Source organism: Camellia sinensis, chromosome 6, assembly GCF_055761805.1.
Source record: "Camellia sinensis isolate YWXY chromosome 6, ASM5576180v1, whole genome shotgun sequence".
In the NCBI taxonomy this organism is placed as follows: domain Eukaryota; kingdom Viridiplantae; phylum Streptophyta; class Magnoliopsida; order Ericales; family Theaceae; genus Camellia; species Camellia sinensis.
The window spans coordinates 93,910,041-93,933,982 of record NC_138966.1 but is presented as its reverse complement, the minus strand read 5'-3'; the positions used below and the strand labels follow the sequence as shown (position 1 = coordinate 93,933,982).

General features: G+C 33.2%; 1 protein-coding gene and 1 long non-coding RNA gene across 3 annotated transcripts; one reads left to right on the top strand and one right to left on the bottom strand.

The window, feature by feature from the left end:
• Window positions 1–975: 975 nt before the first annotated feature.
• On the top strand, window positions 976–12,468 carry LOC145792777 (2-oxoglutarate-dependent dioxygenase 19-like). Its single transcript, XM_082874241.1, has 4 exons — window positions 976–1,288; window positions 1,527–1,762; window positions 10,569–10,896; window positions 11,868–12,468. Exons 1-4 carry the CDS (start codon window positions 1,067–1,069, stop codon window positions 12,111–12,113), a joined length of 1,032 nt encoding a protein of 343 aa, XP_082730367.1. The 5' UTR covers window positions 976–1,066; the 3' UTR covers window positions 12,114–12,468.
• Window positions 12,469–18,109: 5,641 nt separating this feature from the next.
• LOC114259784 (uncharacterized) lies at window positions 18,110–23,418 on the bottom strand. 2 transcript variants are annotated; one of them, XR_014332676.1, is made up of 8 exons: window positions 23,041–23,418; window positions 22,790–22,831; window positions 21,512–21,753; window positions 21,207–21,437; window positions 20,279–20,370; window positions 20,092–20,196; window positions 18,653–18,996; window positions 18,110–18,380 (listed from the first exon to the last, which is right to left on the bottom strand). It is a non-coding gene; the product is annotated as an uncharacterized LOC114259784 (long non-coding RNA). The 2 variants fall into 2 exon arrangements; XR_014332675.1 differs by having other exon boundaries at window positions 21,207–21,413.
• Window positions 23,419–23,942: the final 524 nt, after the last annotated feature.

The following is a 23,942-nucleotide window of genomic DNA, read 5'->3' as shown; positions in this document are numbered from 1 at the left end:
TGTTTCAACCTTATCTCCACACCACGTACATAAATCCATATTCACAATATGGCGTTTCCGCAAGTTTGCCCGAACTGGTAACAACCCAAGACACATTTTCCAGCCGAAGATCTTGATTTTATTCGGAATACGAAGCTGCCATAGAGTGCGCCAAAACTATTTTTTAACATGCCATCATCAGAGGATACACCGTGGCCATCTGAGTGGCTCATTTCCACACACAAATGATGCACCGATCGCCCAGAAAACTCTCCATTCCACGTAAAGTGCCAAACCAATTTATCCGAAGGTAATGTTGGACAAAGAGGAATGCGTCGAATAGCTTCAGCATCAATACCCAGAAATTGTTGAGTAAGAAACTCAGGGTTCCAGCCACCATTCTAGGAATCTATCAAGGCCCTAACCGTCGCATTGTCCGGGGAGTTGATGGTGGCAAAATTACCTTAAAAGAATGTTGCTGTGGAACCCATTTATTGTATAATTTTTTTCTCATTTGAAGAAGGCTAAGTGTTGAGTTTTAAATATTAAGGAAGTAATTAAAAAATGAGTTATAATTGAGGAGGGTTTAGTGTAATCTCCCCTTAGTATATTTATTGGTAAATTAATAGTGTTTCAAACATTATTGTTTGATTTTAGGAGTAGAACCACGTGCTGCTTTCTTCTATATATATATATATATATATATATAATTTTTTTTTTTTTTTTGAGTTTTGTTACATTTTTCTATTTTATCACCCTAGTTGTAGTTTTAATGACATGTTAAGGGAGTAGAACTTTATATAATTAAGTATGTGACAAATAAAAAATTGAAACTAATTATTTCACATTATTAGAGGTGAAATTATGGGGATTTTTTTTTAAATTTCAAATGTTTTCTATTTTTTCTTATAATTGAGTATCCGAACCAATTTTTGCGCATCTCAATTAATCGCCGTGAACTAATCTCATCGCCTTTAAAGCCAGAGCTGCTTTCTTCTTGCAAACAAACTTACCTAGATCTATCCCAACCCAAACTCTCTCTCTCTCTCTCTCTCTCTTGTTTCTTGTTTCTTTTCTCTCCAACAAGATGTATAGCGTAAAAGGACTCGTTGATTCAGGTTTTCATCAGTCAGCTATTCCATCCAAGTTTATTATTGCGTCCTCGAGTCAAGAAGATGATACAGTCCTCTCCCAAGAAGAAGCAATCCCAACCATTGATTTTTCCCTACTAACTTCTGGTGATCCTGATCAACGATCCAAAGTCATCCAAGATATTGGCAACGCATGCCTCGACTGGGGATTCTTTATGGTATTTTTTTAATTTTCTTGCTAGCTAAATGGGGGAGAAGAATATCAGCTCCATTCTATATATATGTTGGAACACCTTGGTCCAACAAACAATTTTGAACACCTTGGTCCAAATAATAATAATAATAATAATTATGCCACATAAAAAAAAAATCACATAATTAAAAGTGGATATTAGTTCGTTCCTCTTCTCTATCTGTTTTGTTTTTTTTTCGAAGCTTGAGTGGCTGCATTCTTAGGTAATCAATCATGGTGTGCAAAAGAAGTTGATGGATGATATGGTGAAGGCAAGTAAAAGTTTTTTTGATATGAGTGAGGAGGAAAAGGGAGAGTACAACGGGAAGCAATTATTTGATCCAATAAGGAGTGGTACAAGCTTTAATGTCCTTGTTGATAAGTCATTGTTTTGGAGGGATTATCTCAAGGTTCATGTTCATCCCCACGTCAATTCGCCTAATAAGCCAGCCTGCTTCAGGTACCATGACTTTTTTTTTTTCTTCTTTTTTTTCTTTTTCCTTCAAAAAATGATTCATTCTGTTTGGTTTTGTGTTTCGAAAACAGTTTTTAATTTAATTTTTTTTTTCATGTTTTATTGATTTTAGGGGGGGAAAATTCTTATTTTAGTCAAAAAAAATTTAGATGGATAATGTACTCTTTTTTCGTTTTTTCTTTTTGTCAATTGATAGAAAATTAAATTAAATTAAATTAAGCAATACATTAAATTAAAAGGGTATTTACACACAATTTTTAATTTATAAACTTATATTCCATTAAGTTCTAACTAAGATTTTTTGAATCTTTAAATCTCATTAAATTTTTAATAGTCGGAATTACCCTTCAAACAATGATTGTTCATCATTTATGATTACTATAAATGAACATGATGATTTGACATTTATTTTGATTCAAAACTTTAAAATATCAACTTTCAAATTAAAAAAAAAATTATGTGCAAAAAAATAAATAAATAAAATGGTTTTTTTTTTTTTGAAAAAATTGAATTATTATTTGTGCAAAACTGAAAAATTTTGTGTTTATAAAGAAGCATGATGGTAGAACATTGATGTGTAAAACTGAAGAAAAAAAAAACTATAAAAAAGAAAAAAACTGTGTTTAGTTTGAGTTTTTTGGATTAAGTTTTTTGAAAACTGAGTTTTTTTATTTTTTTGTTTTTCTGTTTTTAGTGAATATTTTAAAAATTTTAAACATTTATTTTACTTTTTTAGATGCACCTTACGTAGATGTATCCAAAAAGTAAAAAATTTGTGAAAAAATATTTTAAAAAATTAATAAATACATAAAAATACAAAAAATGTACTGAATTCTCGTATTTTTTTTGTATTTGTGATATTTTGTGAATTTTTAAAAGATTTTTTTCAAATTTTTTTTTTACTTTTTAGGTATATTTATGTTAAGTATGTCTAAAAATTAAAAAAATTGCTTAAAATATTAAAAAAAATCTGTAAAAGCAAAAAAACACGGAAAATAAGAAAGTAAAATTTTCTGAAAAGTTTTTTTGAAAAATGATAACCAAGCATAATGTTCTTAGTTTTAAAATTGAAAAAAAACTGTTCATGTTATCTATTTTATATGTTCTCGATTTTATTGGATAGTTAAATCAAACAAATAAGTAAAAGGTCAAAAACATTTAATCTCATACCCTCTTTTTTTTTTATCAATTAGTGAAACAATTATCTGAAATATTACTATGTAAAGTTGATAATGTTCTTAGTTTTAAAAATTGAAAAAAAAACTGATAATATTCTTAGTTTTACTAAATAAAACTTGTTCAAACAATTTTAAATAGGATCTGATCTACCATAACATTTGTAAATAGGACTTTTAACTAATTAACTCTAAATTAAACTAATCTAAATATACTTAACACATAATATTTGTGAAGAAATTTAAAAGGAATTCAATAAATACAAAAATAAAAATATATTGAATTTTTATAATTTTTTGTATTTAGTGATTTTTTTTAAAAAAAAATTTAGTAAATTTCATACTTTTAAATTTATGTTTTACACTTTCTCGTTGTCGTAAAATTTTAATTAAGTTTTTGTGACAACTTGATAATAAAGCCCAAACATAAAGAATATCAAACTCCAAAAAAAAGGTTGGGAGGTCTGGTCTAGACAACCAACTCTCAATACAATTTAAATTGGGCCTAAGCTAAAGAGAATCTGAAACTAATATTTTCATTACACCAAATAGCTTCTATACAGTTAGTTTTATAGACAACAAATGTAACGCTAGTTACTAATTAACTAATCTAATAGTTACTAGTTAACTAACCTAAGGTACAGTTATAACAACTTTCTAACTAACTAACACATCACTATATGTAACACATGCACCACTATCTCTAACTGATCTGTAACAGATTTGTATAGCTTCTGCTGTATCAATCTGCTGCAGAAAGGAGCTCAGCTCTGTGGCTTCAACTACAGCTCAACTTCTCTTCTTCTGCAGCTATAGGCTGATCTGTAGCTGCTGTTGCAGAGACATTAACAGGCCCCTTCAAGCTGATGGGAGAGGGAAGAACCATAAGCTTGGACTGAAGATAAGTAAAGCGGGAAAGAGACAGAGGTTTGGTGAAAATATCTGCCACCTGATCAGATGTTGGAATATGACAAATGGAAAGTTGTTTAGCAGCTACTCTTTCTCTAACATAGTGATAGTCCACCTCGATATGTTTAGTTCGGGCATGAAAAACAGGATTGGAAGACAGAGATATGGCAGATATATTATCACACCATAAAGTAGGAGAAGGAGAAGGAACATGCAATTCAGAGAGAAGCATGCCAAGCCAACTTAGCTCAGCAGCAGTGTGAGCCAGTGCTCTATATTCAGCTTCAGTGGAGGATCTAGCCACAGTAGGCTGCTTTTTCGCAGACCATGAGACCAAATTAGGACCAAGAAAAACACAGAAGCCAGTAGTGGAACGTCTATCCAGGGAATTGCCAGCCCAATCAGAGTCTGAAAAGGCATGCAGTGTAAGAGGTCCAGGACTAAATTGCAGACCATAGCCAATAGTGCCTTTGAGATAGCGGAGCAGTCGTTTAACCATAACAAAGTGGTGAACAAGAGGTTGGTGCATAAATTGACAAGCAAAGTTCACTGCAAAAGCAATATCTGGTCTGGTGATGGTTAGGTATTGGAGGCCTCCAACAATACTTCTGTAGAGAGATGGGTTGGAACAAGGTAAATGATCATTAGGAGAAGAAGAAGGTTTAAGAGCCATGGGAGAAGAGTATGGCTTGCAGTCAGCCATATTAGCTTTTACAAGCAACTCAGAAGCATACTTTTGCTGAGATAAGAAATAGCCCATAGGAGATGAGGACACAGAGATGCCAAGGAAGTAATTAAGCAACCCAAGCTCCTTCATAGCAAAAGCACCATGCATTTGAGTAATCAAAGTAGTGATATAAGCACCATCACTACCAGTTAGCAAGATATCATCAACATAAATGAGGAGAATGGTAATGGAGTCTGCTGTCTTCTTGACAAACAAGGATGAATCACAATGACTAGAGATAAAACCACAAGATAGTAAAAAGGAAGAGAAGGTAGAAAACCATGCCCGGGGAGCCTGTTTAAGACCATAAAGAGCTTTATGCAATTTGCAAACCAAATTAGGATGAGAAGCATCAATGAATCCTTGAGGTTGTTGCATATAGACTTCCTCCTCTAAAACACCATGCAAAAAGGCATTAGATATATCCAGTTGCCGAATAGACCATTGAAAATGTAGAGCTAAGGATAGAAGAACTCTGACTGTAGGTTGCTTGGCAACAGGACTAAAAGTCTCATGATAATCAATGCCCTCAGTTTGGAGAAACCCTTTGGCTACAAGTCCAGCCTTATACCGAGCAATGGAGCCATCTGAATTTCTTTTAAGTCTATAAACCCATTTGCAGCCAATAGCAATTTTGTCTGGAGGTAAAGGCACAAGAGACCAAGTGCCTTGCCTTTGCAAGGCTTGAAACTCATCTAACATAGCTGCCTGCCATTTAGGAGAGGTAGAAGCAGCTTGAAAAGTATCAGGTTCAGTGGGAGAAAAAGAAGTGAGAAGACAGTCAGCATGGAGAGAGTGAGACTTAGACTCAGCATGGAGAGAGTGAGACTTAGACCTGGTGAGCATGGGATGAGTATTTGAAGTAGAAGCAGGAAAAGGTAAATCAATGGAGATGGAAGAAATGGGAATTGATGGAACAAAACCAGAAACTGCAACAGGTGCAGGTCTAGAATCAGCAGGTCTAGAACCAGAAACAACAACTGCATCAGGGACAGAAACTGAACCAGAACCTGCAACTTCAAGGTGTTCAGAACTAGAAGAGGGAGTCAAATGAGAACCAGACAGAACTGGAGTAGAGGAAATAGAATTTACAGCAGGTAGAGAAGAACCTGTAGGATGAGAACCAGAACAGGAATTGACTGAATCAGTGACAGGCCAAAAGAAAGTTTGCAACTGAGAGAGTGAAGGAGGAACAGACTGAGGAGAAGACATAGATGAAGACTGAAATGGAAAGGTATTCTCATCAAAAATGACATGTCTGGAAACAAAAATATGGCCAGTAGCAACATCAAGACATCTATACCCTTTGGTAGAGGGAACATAACCAATAAAGACACAAGGGACAGATCTAGGCTGAAGTTTGTGACTGGTGTAAGGTCTCAGCCAAGGAAAACATCTACAACCAAACACTTTGAGAAAGGAGTAATCAGGTGAGTGATGAAAAAAAGTTTGAAAAGGAGTGAGATTACTAAGCTTGGAAGTAGGAAGTCTGTTAATAAGAAATACTGAGGTGGCAAGAGCATCAAACCAATAGGTCAATGGAAGAGCAGATTGATGCATTAGGGCAATAGTAGTTTCAATTAAGTGCCTATGCTTCCTCTCAGCTACTCCATTCTGAGCAGGAGTATGAGGACAACTAAGTTGATGTTCAATGCCCTTATCTTTTAAAAATTGCTGAAACTTATTTGCTAAATATTCCCCTCCATTATCACTTCTAAGGACTTGAAGCTTAGTGGTAAATTGAGTCTCAACAAAGGCCTTGAATTCAACAAATTTAGAAAATACCTCACTTTTGTAAGTAAGAGGAAATAGCCAAGTAAATTTACTGTAATCATCAATGAAAAGAACATAGTACTTAAAATGTGAAATAGATGCATTAAAGGGTCCCCATACATCAGAATGAATAAGAGCCAATGGTTGATTTACAGTGGAATTGGACAGATGAAATGGCAATCTATGACTCTTAGAAACACAGCAATGGGAGCACAACTTATTATCATTAGAACTAGGTACATTAGTGGGTAACAAATTTTGGGATACAAGCACTTGTAGCTTATTACTAGAAGGATGACCTAATCTACTATGCCAAGTGCTCTTGCTGCAAGAAGAAGGTCTAGTGGAAGTTTTGAAGCAAGTTGTGGAAGAAGTTCCAGGAACAACAGATGAAGCTGAGAGAGAATAAAGACCAGCTGTGTGATGACCTTTATGCAGAATTTGCTTGGAAAACTTGTCCTGTATAATGAAACAATCAGCATCAAAAGTAATAGTGCAGTTGTTATCTTTTATGAATTGATGAACTGACAAAAGATTGGTAGAAAGGGAAGGAACATGAAGCAAATTATGAAGATAGAAAGAAGTACTTGGTGTAGGAAGCAAACCATTTCCAGTGTGATGAATTGGTAGAGTTGAACCATCTCCTATAGTGACATGATCAGAGCCTTGATAAGGCTGAAATTGAGTGAAATTATTAAGATCATTGCTGAAATGAGTGGTGGCTCCAGAATCTAAGAACCAATTTGAACTAGGAACAGATGCAGCAGAGGTAGCCTGATATTCTGGGATAGTTGCAGCAGAGGCAGACTGAAACTGAAATTCTGGAGCAGCAGAAGTGGTGGAAGAAGAGGCAACATATGCTTTAGACTGTGATCCTCTGCCTTGTGAAGAAGAGGAGTGAAAAGATTGATCCATTCTGTGCCAGCAATCCATGGCTAAGTGGTTTGCTTTGCCACATATTTGACAAATCAGTTGTGAATGCTGCAAAGATGATCTGCCTTGTACTCCATTGCTAGTATGTCCTCCACCTCTATAGATGTTACCTTGTCCTCCATCTCTGTTCATATGTTTAAAAAATCTGCTGCCTGAAGTTCCTGAATTATTACCTTTGTATCCACCTCTGTTGTAACCTCGAGCACTTCCTCTAGAATAAGGTCTGGTAGCAGTGTAAGCAAATGGAAGATCTGATGTGTGAGCTTGTTTAAGAAAGCCTTCAATATGAATGGATTCAGAACATAATAAGGAAGATAAGGCAGTAATGGAGATAGGTTCAGATCTGGTACGAATGGATGTTTTAAAAGCATTGTACTCATCAGGTAGTCCATTTAGAGTAAGTAAAACCAGATCTTCATCATGAATTGGTGAGCCAACAAGACTTAAGTGATCAGCAATAGTTTTGATTTGACAGAGATAGTCCTCCATTGTTGAATTCTTCTTGGTAAGATGATTGAGCTTAGTTTTCAATTGATGTACATGTGATCTAGACAAGGAGGTGAATCTTGTAGCCAATGTAGTCCATACTTCATGACTAGTGAGACAATGCAGAACAGATGTGTATATGGATGAAGACAGTGTAGCAGTAATACAACTAAGTAAATGTGCATCAACAGTAATCCATTCTGTGTAGTCTGGATTGACTACAGCATTATGATTCTCATCCAGAATTGTGGAAGAAGGACATTTCTTTGATCCATCAACAAATCCAAGTAGATTTGTGGCTCGTAATATGTTTTGGAATTGACTTCTCCATATCAGATAATTTGTAGTCTCAAGTTTGATTGGAACAAACGAATTGAGATTGGAGATGAGCAGAGTGAGATTGGAAGGTAAAGAAGCACTGGTAGATATACCTGATGAAGAAGCTGCCATTGCTGATTCTTGAGGAAGATTCACCATTGAGAGATTGAAGATGAAGGTTTTAATGCTTGCAAGAGCTAGAAGGCTCTGATACCATAAAGAGAATCTGAAACTAATATTTTCATTACACCAAATAGCTTCTATACAGTTAGTTTTATATACAACAAATGTAACTCTAGTTACTAATTAACTAATCTAATAGTTACTAGTTAACTAACCTAAGGTACAGTTATAACAACTTTCTAACTAACTAACACATCACTATATGTAACACATGCACCACTATCTCTAACTGATCTGTAACAGATTTGTATAGCTTCTGCTGTATCAATCTGCTGCAGAAAGGAGCTCAGCTCTGTGGCTTCAACTACAGCTCAACTTCTCTTCTTCTGCAGCTATAGGCTGATCTGTAGCTGCTGTTGCAGAGACATTATCATAAGCAACTTTTCCATCCAACTAATTCACATTAAGCCTATGCAGCTTCTTCTTCCCTTCTATGGGGGTCAAAATCTATCTTAAGGTCCCGAATCAGACCAATGGAATTCTGTCTGCTATATTTATAATAATAAATAAAAAGTGCTTTTGAATTGATGTCATCGTTTTATTGACATTTCTTTTTTTGTTTTTATTTATTTATTTATTTATTTTTTTGGTTGAGTAAGAACTCAATCTTAACTCAAGGAATGTTGCGTACTTGGTAAATACTGCTTGGAGGTTAAGACCCTAGATCTCAAGTTCAAAACTCCTTGAGCCCACCTTTTGGGCGTAACGTAATTGCTTAGGAAATTAAGTCTCAAGTTGTTGTTACCAACACTTGGTGTGGGATTAATATTCTCCTGCTGTGTGAGTCTTGAATTAAGCGGAATTTGTCTTGGGAAATCGGAGTAAGTTTTCAGATTATAGTCTCTTATTTAGAACGGATAACAAAACATATTGATGATCTCTGCAAGGGACGTTGTCTTGGAACGACAAAAAAAAAAAAAAAAAAACTATTTGTAGAGTAGTTTTTGAGATAAAAAGTACGAAAATCTGTTCGATTTGTCTTTTTTCAGAAATGGTTTTGGAAAATTGTTTTGGGGAGGGAGTTTTAAAAAAAGTAATTGATTTGATGTCTATGAGAGATAGTGATTTTGGAAAGTAGGTAACCAAACAAAATTTTGAAATTTTTTTTAGAAAAATTTGTTTGATTTGATTACTCTTGAAAATTTGTTTGTAGAGAATTTTTCCTAAAAATTTTTCTGAAAAACAAACCAAACAAGGTTAATCTTCAAATAAAGTGTATTTTGTAGTATTATTAATTAATATAGATATTTCAACCTAGTATTTTTTATTACAAAAATAAGATGTTACAGACCGGGCATGCTATTGCTTCATTTGTTTATGTGGAAAATATTTTGTACGGAAAAAATTTTTTAGAAAAACATTTTTCTATGTTTGGTAGTGGTGGTGGTGGAGTGATGGTGGGGGCAGAGGTTCTGGCATGGTGGCGGGGCGGCGATAAAGGTGATAGCAATGTTCGTGGTGATGGTGGTATTGGTAAAATTTTAGTCCGAAAAATTTTTTTTGCTTTCTAAAAGTAAAAAATATTTTATGTTCACATAGACTTATTTTTTATTGATCATAGAAAATGTTTTTCGTTGATTTTCATTTTTCATTCTACCAAATGCTAGAAAATACGAAAAATATTTTTCATAAAATGTTTTCTGTCTAAACAAACGGAGCGTATATGTAATGATTCTGCCATTAACGATAATAGAAAATAAAATGAAAAATCAATCATAACCACTACCTACATTTTACAAAATTGTGCACCACAAATAGGCTTTAATAAAGAGACCCGGGAACCCATAGAAAGATATTACATGCCGTTGTGGAAAAAAAATGATTTGTTGTGATGAAAAAAAAAATGTAAATAAAAATGAAGTAGGAGAACCCAAATTCCAAATTAACAAATTCAAACGTAAAAATGATCTTTTCGATTCTCGAAGAGTGAGGGGCAAAGGGATTTGATCGATTGAAACATGGAAGAATTGAAAGAAATGATAAATATGTAAAACTCAAGCTTATTAGATTGTGATAAAGTCTATGGATACAAAAAAGTGCAGAGAATCGACACAATGGGCATGAAGTCCACTGTCTATGTCTATCTTGTACACTTCTTTCTATGCCTATAACATAATTGTTAAATTTTCACCTCTTATATCAAAATGTTATTCAAAATCTGAAGCTCACACTCTCATTTACTAGATGAATTACATTTCTTATTGAGTTAGTCTGTATATACAAAATTACTTACATATATAAAATTAAAATTCAAAAAAAGTCCCAACACCATGTTGCATTCTTGCAGAGAAATTTCACAAGAATACTGCAAAAGGGCCAGGGATGTGGCAAGTGAATTACTCAAAGGGATATCTATGAGCTTGGGATTGGAAGAAAACTACATAGATAAAGCAATGGAGGTTGAATTTGGGTCACAACTTCTTGTTTTCAATTTTTACCCACCATGCCCACAACAAGAGTTGGCCATTGGCATGCCTCCTCATTCGGACCACGGCTTATTGACCCTCCTCATACAGAACCAGCTTGGTGGACTTCAAGTCCTACACAATGGCAAGTGGGTCCCTATTAATCCTCTTCCTAATTCCATTCTTGTGAATACTGGAGATCACATGGAGGTAAATATATTATTACATTCCTTTGTCATGCTATTATGGTAGTAAGGTTTAAATTGGTGTTTGGTTACGAAGAAGTATTATAGTGTTTGGTTACCTGTCATTATGGTGGTGGTTCTAGTAAATTATCAAATTAAAATTGGTTATATTTTGTTGTGATTTCTGATTATTTTCCAAAAGAACGTTAGTTACACCTCATTGTGGTGAATTAAGTAAAATGATCAATTATGCCTCAAAATAGCATTAATTACAACCAAATGTAGCTATGACAAATGGTTCACGTTCAACTTTTAAATCCAATGACTGAAAAGTGAGAATGCAGATGGTATGTAATTTTTGGGGAGTTGTCTAGTCCAGGGCGTCAGCACATGTAAGTCACAATATTCAATTGAATATTAACTTCTGCTTTTTCTTCTATATACATGTAGATGATATATATGTAAATCAACTCACTCCTTATAATTTGACTACCCCAATTCATAGATTTTGATTACTCATCTTACACATCTTGAACACCCACTCACTTCAACTTTTGCAAATCCATTCTTATAGCTCACAATATCTTTTAATTTTGATGACGAAATACTATAAAACAGACAAAAACATCCATGAAATGAAGTATGTATGGTATAATTAATACAATTTTGAGGTATAAGTCTACTTTGGGGCATATTCAAATATCACTTTTGGTGATAACCAAGGTTGATCCCACTTTGATTTGATCATAGGTTGGCACTATGACGAGTTGAAGTTATAACAAACACCACACTGAATATTACTTGCAGACGGTCATAGTATTATGAGCACAAAAACAAAAAAGTCACATGAATAGACAAGATTGTACAAGATTTGTGTATAGAATTCATTTCTGAAAATGTGTTTTCCATGTAATACAAATGTGCTTCTGATTTAATTTGTTTCATGGAAAATTATTTTTCGCATTTGGTAATATCAATTGTTATGGTATATTGCAGATACTGACCAATGGCAAATACAAGAGTGTTGTACACCGAGCCATGGTGAACAACAAAGCAAACAGGATCTCCATAGCAACATCTCATGGACCTCCACTTGATAAAGTTGTAAGTCCTGCCCAAGAGTTGGTGGACACTGATTTCCATCCCATTGCATACCATGGAATTACATATAGGGGGTATTTGGAGCTTCAACAAAGCAATGAACTCAATGGTAAATCTTGCCTGGATCGGATCCGAGTTTGAACGAGAAAACCCGGGTGGTGGTGGTGGTGGTTGGGGGTGGTGGTGATTGAACTCAATATTTGATCCTACTATAAAAATAGTAAGTGACCCAATCCAATTATATAAAACTCAGGTTTTACACTGTCAATAAGGTTGATTTTCTATGTTGCTTCATCTCTCTCGACATCAAAAAGAAAAAATCAACTCTAGCAAAGGCAAACGAAATATGGTGAAGCTTGTGGCAGACTTGAAAGGTCTGGATCGTTATTTTTTTCTTCTTGAGTTTAAAACTTCAATGATATTGTTTTTTGTTTTAATGATTGTTAATGGTCACACATATAATAACAATAAGATGTGTTTCATATAATAACAATAAGATGTGTTATCATTCAAAATATAAATTCTCGTTGAATTAAATTATCAAAATAATTAAAAAATTTCTTTTATTTATGATTTGAATATTTAATTTAGTTTGTTATTTGTTAGCAATGAAAACTTGAATGTTAGTACAAGAGAAGTTATTTTTCTTATAGATTTGATGTAGTGTGAAAAATTACAAATAAAATTCTACAATTGACTCTTATAACAAAATAATTTTTTTTTATTTTTTATCTAATCAATTTAATTTTTCATGTTTTAATTTAAATCATTTGCTTATTTTTGTTAAGTAAAATTGATAAAAAATAATAATATTTTAATTATTAAACTCAATATAGATATGTAAAATATTTAAAATACCTTTTTTTTTTTTTTTTTTGTAGAGCATAATGACCAAAATATCATTTTTTATCAATCTTACTTAAACAAAACTAAACAAATAGTTTAGATTAAAAATATATGTATATTTAAATTGACAAAATTAAAAATTCTAAGGGTTGGTTTGGGAAGTGGGTTGGCTTTTTGGCTTTATAACTTTTTGGCTATTTTAGCTTAGGCTAAAAAGCTTGGTTTGGGAAGGGTTTTTTGGCTTTTTTTGGCAGAAAATAGTGTAATGATTATGGATTGGATATGATGTTTTGTTTGTTGTGGCTAAATATAGCCTATTTTGTCTTTTGTGACTAAAATAGCCAAAAAAGTCCACAAAACCACTTCCCAAAAGTTTATTTTGTTAGGATAAACTACCAGTAGGTCCTAATAGTTGAACTTAATTCTCATCAAGTCTTATTGTAAATAAGTTCTTATAAAATTGTCGCTAAAAATAATTTTTTCTGATAATTTTTTTACATATATCGCTAAAAATTAATAATCAGTGACTCTTTTTTGTCACGATTTTTATAAATTGTCGTTAAAACTTGTAATTAGTGACTTTTTCTGTGACGAATTTTTAAATTGTCGAAAGTTAAAAATTAGTGACTTTTTTTCTGACTATTTTTTTAAGCTGTCACCAAAACTTGTAATTAGTGATATTTTTTGTGACAATTTTCAAATCGTCGTTAAAAATTAACAATTAGTGACTTTTTATAATAGTGTTTAATGAAAAACGCTATTAATTCTTACAGGACTTATTGGATAATAAGTACATTTATTAAGACCTATACAAAAGTCTCCCTTCTGTTATAGGGGTCAAATTCTAAGAATTTTATGTTATTTTATTTTATTATTATTAATATTTTTTTAATTTCCCCTAAAATGTATGTTTCTAAATTACCCATCCATTAAAAATTTTACAGTCGCCATTGATTTTCCTTGCTCATTATGTGTTGTTGATGTTTGTGGTGTGGAATGTTAGTGTTGAAACCACGAAAGAAAATTATCAATAAGTTTTATTTTTTTTTTTTAAATTATTAATGAGTCCTATCAAGTTTTTATATGGATACTTAAATCCTTTTTTTCATAAAACATTTTTTAAAAAGTTCATTGATCTATAGTGGTGCATGTTATTCCAATTTTATCTCTTATTTAATATGAATAATGTACAAGCAAGAATTATTATTCCCGTATAATCCTGTTGGCCAAGTATGCGCTCTTCCAAACGTCGTTGCTTTACTCCCTGAAAACACAAACATGAGCTAGTCGGCGGGTGTGTGTCGGATACCTCTCCGATGCCTAAGTTAGCAAAATAGACAAATAGACAAAAGCTCTGTGTGTTCGGGAATCAAAGTTGTGTGTTACCTCTCCATAGATGATGTTGTGAGCTTTTATAGGTTCCGCGTGGCACAATCCAAGTAGGACTCTTACTGCTTCATGTAGAGTCCTCTTAGGAATCATATTCCTGAAAGATAATGCTTATCCTTCAACACCCCCTCACTGCTTAAACCAAGTGAGATGGTTCTACCACGGTTAGATGTCAATACGACTGAGATAACATGGCCATGCTAAAGCCGCAGAATAGACCGAGCTCTCATTAGCTCGGTTCTTCCTCTCACTGAGTGTACTTTGGTTTGACATATTCCAACTGGGTTGTCTGAGACCGTACTAACCACAACGAGCTTGGACCGAGCTAACCAATAGCAACGTTCTGAGGAAAGCTCAACATACTTCGGCTCAATATGGCATGACCGAGCTAACTGTTATTGCTCTCTTGCACCGGGCTAACTTCTAGGCCCTTATACTCTGCCCTTCTTACTGTGACCCTTAGAATGGCCCATTACCCAACTCGACCTAATTTATACATAAATTACCCTCTCAATTGCCCCTTAATTCCATCTGCGTAACATGATTGAGATTACCCGTTTCCAGCCGAGCTAACAACTTTAGTTTTCTAAACCGAGCTAAATTGTAGCCATCATCCGAGCCAAATTTATATCTGGCTCAATTTACACCGAGCTACTAATCTGTCTGGTCAAAACGTCTTTTCTGACGCTGTAACTGAATCGCTTTCTATTCCTTGGACACGTGGCAAACTCTTACTGGCCCATCGTAGCTGTCACGCCGCCCTCGTACCTCGCGAATTTTGAACAGTCCCGCCTTTTTTCCTTCCTTTTTACAAAACAAACCCTTATGTTTCAAACCGTTTCACTTGCATTATTCATCTTCTCTCTTTTTCTTGCCTAAACCTCCATTGCTGCCACTTTTGCACCTGCGAAGCTTGTATTTTCAACATCACCTTCGTGGTTTCAGACCCACATCCTTCCTTCTCCAATCTGTAAGTAACTCAATCCTTTTTTGCTTTGCGTTTTGACTAGTTACATGTACTATTTGTATATACGTGCTTTCTTACAACACTTTTCAAAATAGTTTTCTCTGTAACGAGTAAAAACAACTTGAATAGTACCCATAACAAAAAACTAAACCGACGCGAACACCTTGTCTCTCTAGATTTTTTTTTTTTTTGAAAGCTAAATAATTGTATGAATTTCATGCTAAAGATGTTCGCCATGTCCTCTTGAGATGATACTAATTCTAACATCCAAATTAATATTGTTCAATTTTATTTTATTTTTAAAAAAAAAAAGAAGAGGAAAAAGCATTGGATCTGATAGAAATTGAGGAGAGCTCATATCATATCTTTTTTCAGGCCCTTCATAGCCACTAGAAGGTGTAAATTATCTCTAATAAGTTATTAGGTTCTGTCTGATTGAGAGATTTAAGAAGAAATTTAGAAAAAGAAAGAGAAATAAAAAGAAAAAAGATAAGTAAAATAAGAATAAAATATATTTATATTTTATCTAATTTCATTTATATTTTCTTTTTTTCTAAATTTTTTAATCAAACACAAACTTAATATTGCTAGACCCCCACCATCTGAATTTTTTAATCAAACACAAACTTTGCATATATTTATATTTCATCTAATTTCACATATATATAGTCCGGAGGTCTCCGATGAAAATGCTCCACACACTCCAGTACTTCATTATTCGTTTCAAAGTAGACAAATAATTTTGATGTGATTTTGACTAAAATGTAAATTGCACTGTGTACCAACGAGCATCAATATTAGTATCGTTGAAATTGTTTCTTAATTAAATTAACAATATAAATTTTAAAAAATCACCTCTATCAGTTTCGTTTGCAGTTCGTTAAAATTTGTGTTTGTTACAATATCTCACTATAATAAGTGAGATACTGTTCATCGCTACTTGTATGTTGCCAGATGTCTGCCCGATCAACCGGTCAATAGCTTTTTTCATTTTTATTTTTTTCATTTCTTCCAGTTTTACCTTTACAAATGAAAATAATAATTGTTTGGCTGCAGCTCATCAATTTAATTAAAAAAATAATAATAACAAATATTTTAATAAGAATGAATTACAATATAGAGTTTGATGCAGTGAGCGATTAGTTAAAATAGAAAAATGACTTTTTTAGCTATAATTTGACTAAAAATTTAAAGAGATTGGTGTGGATACTCTAAGAGATGTAATAAAAGTTGCTAAAATTAATATATATATATATATATATAGAAAATTCTAATAGTATACAATAATGTGGGTAAATTACAAATATATTTCTTGAGATTTGCTTAAAATACGAATTGCCTCTTGTGATTTGGAAAATTACAAATACCACCCTGTCAAAAAATTTTATTTAACAAAATTAATTAAAAAAGTGAAATTTCTAATTGTTCACCAATACAATAATAAAATAATTTGAATTATTAATTAAAATAAAATTTTAACATTATTGAAAACTGTTAATTAACTTAATAATTTATTAATAAAATGACTTATTTGTTGTGAAATTAAAAACCGTAAGGGACATAATATAATTTTTAGAATCACAGAAAATAATTTATAATTTAAGTAAATCTCAGAGGGTGTGTTTGTAATTTAACCCAATAATATTGCACAAAATATTTCGTATTTTTACTTCTGAGCAGATCTATACATATAACATACAAATAATTATTCATATCTCATCCAAACCAAAAAAATATTTAACTGATTATCTTTTGCAATTGAGGTACAAATGTGACCATCACAGAATTCCAATTTTTAAGTAGATGAAAGAAATACGTGGTGGGATGCATTTGACGACCATGGGAATTTTTCACATTATTAAGTATGTGACAAATAAAAAATTGAAACTAATCATTTCACATTATTAGTGGTGAAATTATGGGAATTTTTTTTTAAATTTCAAATGTTTTTTCTATTTTTTTTTATAATTGAGTATTCAAACCAATTTTTGCGCATCTCAATTAATCGCCGTGAACTAATCTCATCGCTTTTAAAGCCAGAGCTGCTTTCTTCTTGCAAACAAACTTACCTAGATCTATCCCAACCCAAACTCTCTCTCTCTCTCTCTCTCTCTCTCTCTCTCTCTTGTTTTTTGTTTCTTGTTTCTTGTTTCTTTTCTCTCCAACAAGATGTATAGCGTAAAAGGGCTCGTTGATTCAGGTTTTCATCAGTCAGCTATTCCATCCAAGTTTATTATTGCGTCCTCGAGTCAAGAAGATGATACAGTCCTCTCCCAAGAAGAAGCAATCCCAACCATTGATTTTTCCCTACTAACTTCTGGTGATCCTGATCAACGATCCAAAGTCATCCAAGATATTGGCAACGCATGCCTCGACTGGGGATTCTTTATGGTATTTTTTTAATTTTCTTGCTAGCTAAATGGGGGAGAAGAATATCAGCTCCATTCTATATATATGTTGGAACACCTTGGTCCAACAAACAATTTTGAACACCTTGGTCCAACACTACAACATATAAGACTTTTGGCGACCAATTATTTTGGTCCCTAAAACTATTATTTTAGTCTCTAAATAATTTTTGTGACAAAATTAATTTCGTTACTAAAACAGTCACTAAAAGTGCGTCTAGAAAAGTCTTTAGCGACCAATTTTTGAAAATGTCCCCAAAAATAACAATTAGCAACCAATTTTATATTGTCACAAAATGTTTAATTTTACAAGACTAAACATTTGGTCGCTAATACTTCGTCATAAAATGTCCCAATTTGGTCACAAAAAACAAAATAATGACACTTTTAACGACTATGATATTTGGTCGCTAAAAGACATATAACTTTCTCTACAACACATTTTCGTCGCTAAAAATCAAAATTAAATTTTGTAATCATTTAATCTCATAGCTAAAATGCACAAAATTAAATGTTATCCAATCATATTTAAAAAAAAAATGACATCCACATATCAAACCCACTCTATTCCCAAACCATAATGAGTATATAGAAAGAAAATTTGACAAAAATTAAAACTGAAAGTTTCCAAATTCAAATCAAAGTAGTAACAGTTCAAATGAAGAATAGTAACAATAGTTTCTTCAAAGAAAATATCTAAAAAAGCATTTTCTCAACATCAATATCAGGCTTTATATCAGGCAGGCTTGGCACAAGAGGCTTCAAGTTGTACTTAGGCGTGACACCCTTTGGACATCCCTGCAACCCAAAATTCAAAAAGAAGAATCAAATAATAAGAATCAACACAACATAACCTCATTAAATAATCAATAGTCATTCATAATCAAACAAGTTACACATAATGAAAAAACACGTTATCTCAGTGTACTTGAAGTATCAGTGAGCTATAATAAGAATCAACACAATAAGGCTATCATAATCTAAGCATGTTATCATAATCAAATGTTCTAAATAACAAACACACTAAATTTATAACAATGACAGATCTATCTAGAGCAAAAGGTACTTACTATGTTGGTAAATCAAAAGTTAAACCTCCCCGACTAATCTGTTGCAGCACCAAATCAATCTTGGCATTGACCTCCACGCTATTAGACTCCAAGTTGTGCACTCTTGCATTCAGTTCCTTATTGATTCTCCATTGCTCTTCAAGCTCCCTTCTAGTTTCCTCATTTTCTATCTCAAGAGCAGCACGAGTACGTCGACCAGATGCTGTTGTACTAGGTTTAGGACCACGTCCTAAACCACTTATGTAGCCAGACTTACGCCCAAACACCTCAATGGAAAGTTGCTCATCAGATAGCGGGCCAGATCTATCTTCTATAGCTTCATTCTCCTGCTCTTTAAGTTTTTTCTACAATTGTTCATGAAATTAAATATAGTCATTTTATATATACATTGTAACAGAGCAACTGAACACATTGATTTTCCTATTTACTTATCCTAGAGAGAACATAATAACTGGTAGAGAAAGCACCATAGTCTAGTAGCAGGTCTAATATTCTAACTGAATTTTCTAACTTCAAAGTAGCATTTCCCAAAAGCTGAATTTTCTAACTTGAATTTTCTAACTTCAAAGTATTAACGGGTCTAATATTCGCTTCAAACATGCGTTTTCAGTTGATCTAGTCCTAATATTAGAAAATGATTAGGACTAGGTCTAATAGCAGGTGTATATATTTTGAAGACCCCTTTGGTATCCCTGAGGTCAGTCACCACCGCTAAAAGGCTCCAAGTCCAATCTAGTTGAACATAAAGAGTGAAATATTTTCATGGAGAGCAGCAACATTAAGCCACCCAAATCCCAAAAAACAATCAACTAAACACATTGATTTTCCTATTTACTCATCCCAGAATTTTCCTCCCTCAACTAATTGGGCTACCTTGGTTGGTTAAATTCATTAAAACCCAGAAAGCATCACTCTGCTTTTTTCGGATCATGCTGAATGATCAGATTAATTACTAGGGACAAATAAACTAACCCATCGATAGAATTGCATTGAAATCTGGCTAATAACACATTAAACAGGAAATATAAGCAATCATGTTTTGAGATTTTTGTGGCATAATCGATGGCCATAATACATATATAATAAGGTAATATATAATTACCCACATTTATGAAACAGAGTTATCATCTTATGTCACATTATATCTATTTAACGACAACACGCTTATACATCAAATAATAAAATATAATAAAACATACCATCATAATATTATTGTTTTATGAATCTGATTGAGACAATTGAGACCAAAAAAAGTCAACATCAATTGTTTTGTGAATCTTACTCTAATTTTCTAATATTCGCTTGATCTAGTCCTAATCAGTTACATTCATAATCATTTACATTGTTCGTTCTTAGTGCTAAAGATTCACAACACATGAGCCTTAGACAAGTAATCATTAACAGGAAAATAATTATATTTAACATTAGAAAATTCTTACATGTCTAATTTCAGCTTCATTATGGACCCATGCTTGCCTTTTCTGACTAAAGTGTGTCTTGTGATACAAATCAACAAGTCCAAGCTCCTTTCCATCCTTGTCTCGCTGTCAAAACCTTTATAGTTAGTATCCTATGGAGTACATACATCACCGTGTAGACCCTATGATTTAAAGGTCAGTTGTTTACCTCATCGTATTGCACCTTTCTAAATGCTTTGAGCCAGCTGTATGGAGGACTTTAAGCTCAAACCGATTTTCCTTGTTTTTCTAACATTTCTCCTGCATGAATTGTAAAAATATATTCAAAAGAAATCAAGTCCATGTGCCCAAATGCTTAGTAACAGCAGCAGCTACATGCATAGCAGCAGCCTCCGCCACAGCAGCCCAAGTACAAAATGTGCAAGAATGTCTTAGTATTGCAATCATCAATAAAACTGTTGATTTCCTGTTTCCTGGTTTATCTATGGTCATTTGTTATACTCATTATAGATCAGTTGCCAGCAAGCATTCAGTTCAATGTTCTTACCATATTTAACTATGGTTTCTCTCGACTGGTGTGTTTTACTCTGTCTTTTCTATACTAAACCAAGAACATTAGGTTTTTGATGTTAAATCATGGATAGGAAACCAATAAAGTCTTTAGTATATAGAAAGGTATCATTTAAGTACTGGTGGCTTTCCTTCAAAACTTGTTCAAGCTTGATTTGCTTACATAATGAGCCGATCTTATCTCAAGCTTGGTTCGTTTTTCAATGTTTCTAACTAAATCATATAATCCATATTTCTTATCCAACTGACATGTATGAAAATTTTATCTCAATGCTTGATAGTTTCTACAACATGGTATTTTTGTAAGGTGTTTTTTTTTCTCCTGTCATGGAATTGCATTCATTTTGAGTAGTGATGTTATTGCAATGATTAATTTAAAATATATTTACCAAAAATAGAATATGCAATTAATAAAAGATGCTTGATTCTACAAGTACAATCTTGCACATTTTGTTCCATCATATGTTGAGTAACCATGTTTTTAACCTCATTTGTTTCTAAACAAAATCATGTTTGCCGTCTAACCAGGGGTAGAAATATGTAGGATGTGCTGTTATTTAATTTACCTAGTACGTCTTATCATCCCATAATTGACACAGGTATCGCCACACCTCTTTTTCGATATCTTCATGTGGGTTTGCAAGGGCTGATTCCATCGTAGGGAAACTTCTAAAATGTTGGCATAGATTAAAGCGGTAGGTCTTGTACCGGAGTTTCATCATTCCAAGGATAGAGGCAATAGCATAAGGTTCATTACTAAAAATGAAACCTTCCTGCGATACCAATAAAATTAAACACTTCAAAACATTAAGCAACATAATTCATAAACTAAAATGGAATATTAAACTAGACTAAAAAAAAACTATCTTACTCGAAGGTATGCAATTAGCGTTTCTTTATCCTCGGGGCTAATAAAACTCCACTTAGGCACATTTTGTGGGGCAAATTGCCTAGTGACGATCCCCAACTCGGTGGTGAATTTATTAGACCATGGTCCCAATGGATTCCCAGTAATCCTACAAATTTCAACATCCAATCGCTTCACTTGACTTTTTATCTTGAGTAATGCGAGGCTTCGTGACTTCCCACGTCCTTTCTTACGCTCTGTTGTATCTATTAAAAACAACATATAGAAAAAACACATCAATGTCTAACATATGCATTGGATGAAAAGAATAAACAACCAACCAAAAAAGAATATAAAACTAAAATATTTACAAACCTACCAGCAATACAACAATCCGTGCTAGAAGTATCACTATTGGTGTTTGGCTTATCAATGTTCTCTAGGCTTCCCAAGAGACATTTATTGGAGCTTTTAGGAAGAATACTGGCAGATGGTGGCATGCAATGCCATCTCTAAAATTGGTAGTTCAATTTCTAAGTGTTGTAAGTGCCTTGGGGGTTGCTATGGGGCAAAAATTTGACGGAATCATTTGTTCAGTAGCAGAATCTGTTGGCCTTTTTGTGCAACAGTTTACCAGTAGCAGAAGAGAGGGCTACCGTACATACATGAGTCTTCTAGTTCCTACGGAAACTCTTTCTTACCAATCAAGTAGTACAAGAAGAGCTGTATCTTATCTTATAGCCTGGTCCGGTGGGTTGCCTTTTGAATTCAATATATTGAAGAAACTATTAGATAGATAAGGAGTAGGTGAGTCCTCACTGACCTAAGTGATTTGGATTACCTAGCAGGCCTTTTATTTGGTAGGTAACGTTGCCAAAAAAATCACACTTTTTCTTTATGATTTTTTTTATAAGAAAATATTCATTACATACTAAGTAACAGAATGAAAAAGATTGGTGCACAAAGGGAGATATATGTACATGTATGTATGTTATAGTAATTGGAAAATTTAGCAGTCTCTGCCTATATATTTTGATTATTAGATAGCCAACAGTTATATAACTTAAGAAATAATATACTAAAGAGCACCAAAGAGGAGGCAAATAAAATCATCAAAAAACAACAGGTGTGTTATTCCTGATCATTGAATAATTGTTAAAGTAGTTTCATCAAAAAACAACAACCTGTTGATCCTTTTATTTATTTATTTATTTTGATAGATCTCAGCCTTAATTTCTTAATTGGTTGTAGAATCAGAAAGCGAAAATTCAAAAAAATGGCAAGAAATCAAGCACAATTTACCTTCAACCTTGCTAATCGCAGCTTTAATACTGCCAAATCCACCTATCATACCCAAACAAAATTCTTTGGTCAGTCCATGGACAAGTATCAAGTCTATCGAGAAGAACAAACACCTAACAATAACTGATATCATGCATCAACATGTATGACATAAAACACAGATCGATTACGATAAGAAATTGAAAGTTCAATCTATGTAAAACACAGATCGATTACGATAAGAAATTGAAAGTTCGAATTGGAGCTCTTACAGGTCGATTATGGAGATCAATTACGGAGAGAGAGAGAGACACACACACACACACCAAAATTTGAGGAAGATTGAGCTCCCAATCTGCCTTGGAGCTCCCGACTTTAGGGCTGAAGATTGAGCAAACTGAGGTGCGAGAGATTGAAGATTGACAATTGAAGATTGAGCTCAATCTTCAATTGTTAATTGAAAAACGACTATTAATCTTCAAATGTGGAGCTCAATCTGCCTTGGAGCTCTTACAGGTATGAAGATCGATCACAGAGGGAGAGGGAGAGAGAGAGAGAGAGAGAATGAGCAAGTTAGGGCTGAAGTAAAGAACGAGGGCCCGACTTTTCAATTGTTAAAATGATGGAAATAATTGGTCTCAAATTGTTTTTAATTGATGATGGAGAAAATATTTGGTCCCTAAATGTTAATAATATACTAGCAACTAAATTTATTAGTCTAAAACAATTCTGTAAGTATATTAGTAACCAAATTTATTAGTCTAAAAAAATTATGTAAATAAAGTGAGAATATTAATAATTATTTTTACAATCTTGTAAGTAAATTATCATATATTTAAATTTGTCCCTAAAAGATTATTTTTAGCGACCAAATTTAATTAGTCCTTAAATATTAGTCTCTAAAGGACTAATTTCTTGTAGTGCAAATAATAATAATAATAATAATTATGCCACATAAAAAAAAAAATCACATAATTAAAAGTGGATATTAGTTCGTTCCGCTTCTCTATCTGTTTGTTTTTTTTTTCGAAGCTTGAGTGGCTGCATTCTTAGGTAATCAATCATGGTGTGCAAGAGAAGTTGATGGATGATACGGTGCAGGCAAGTAAAAGTTTTTTTGATATGAGTGAGGAGGAAAAGGGGGAGTACAACGGGAAGCAATTATTTGATCCAA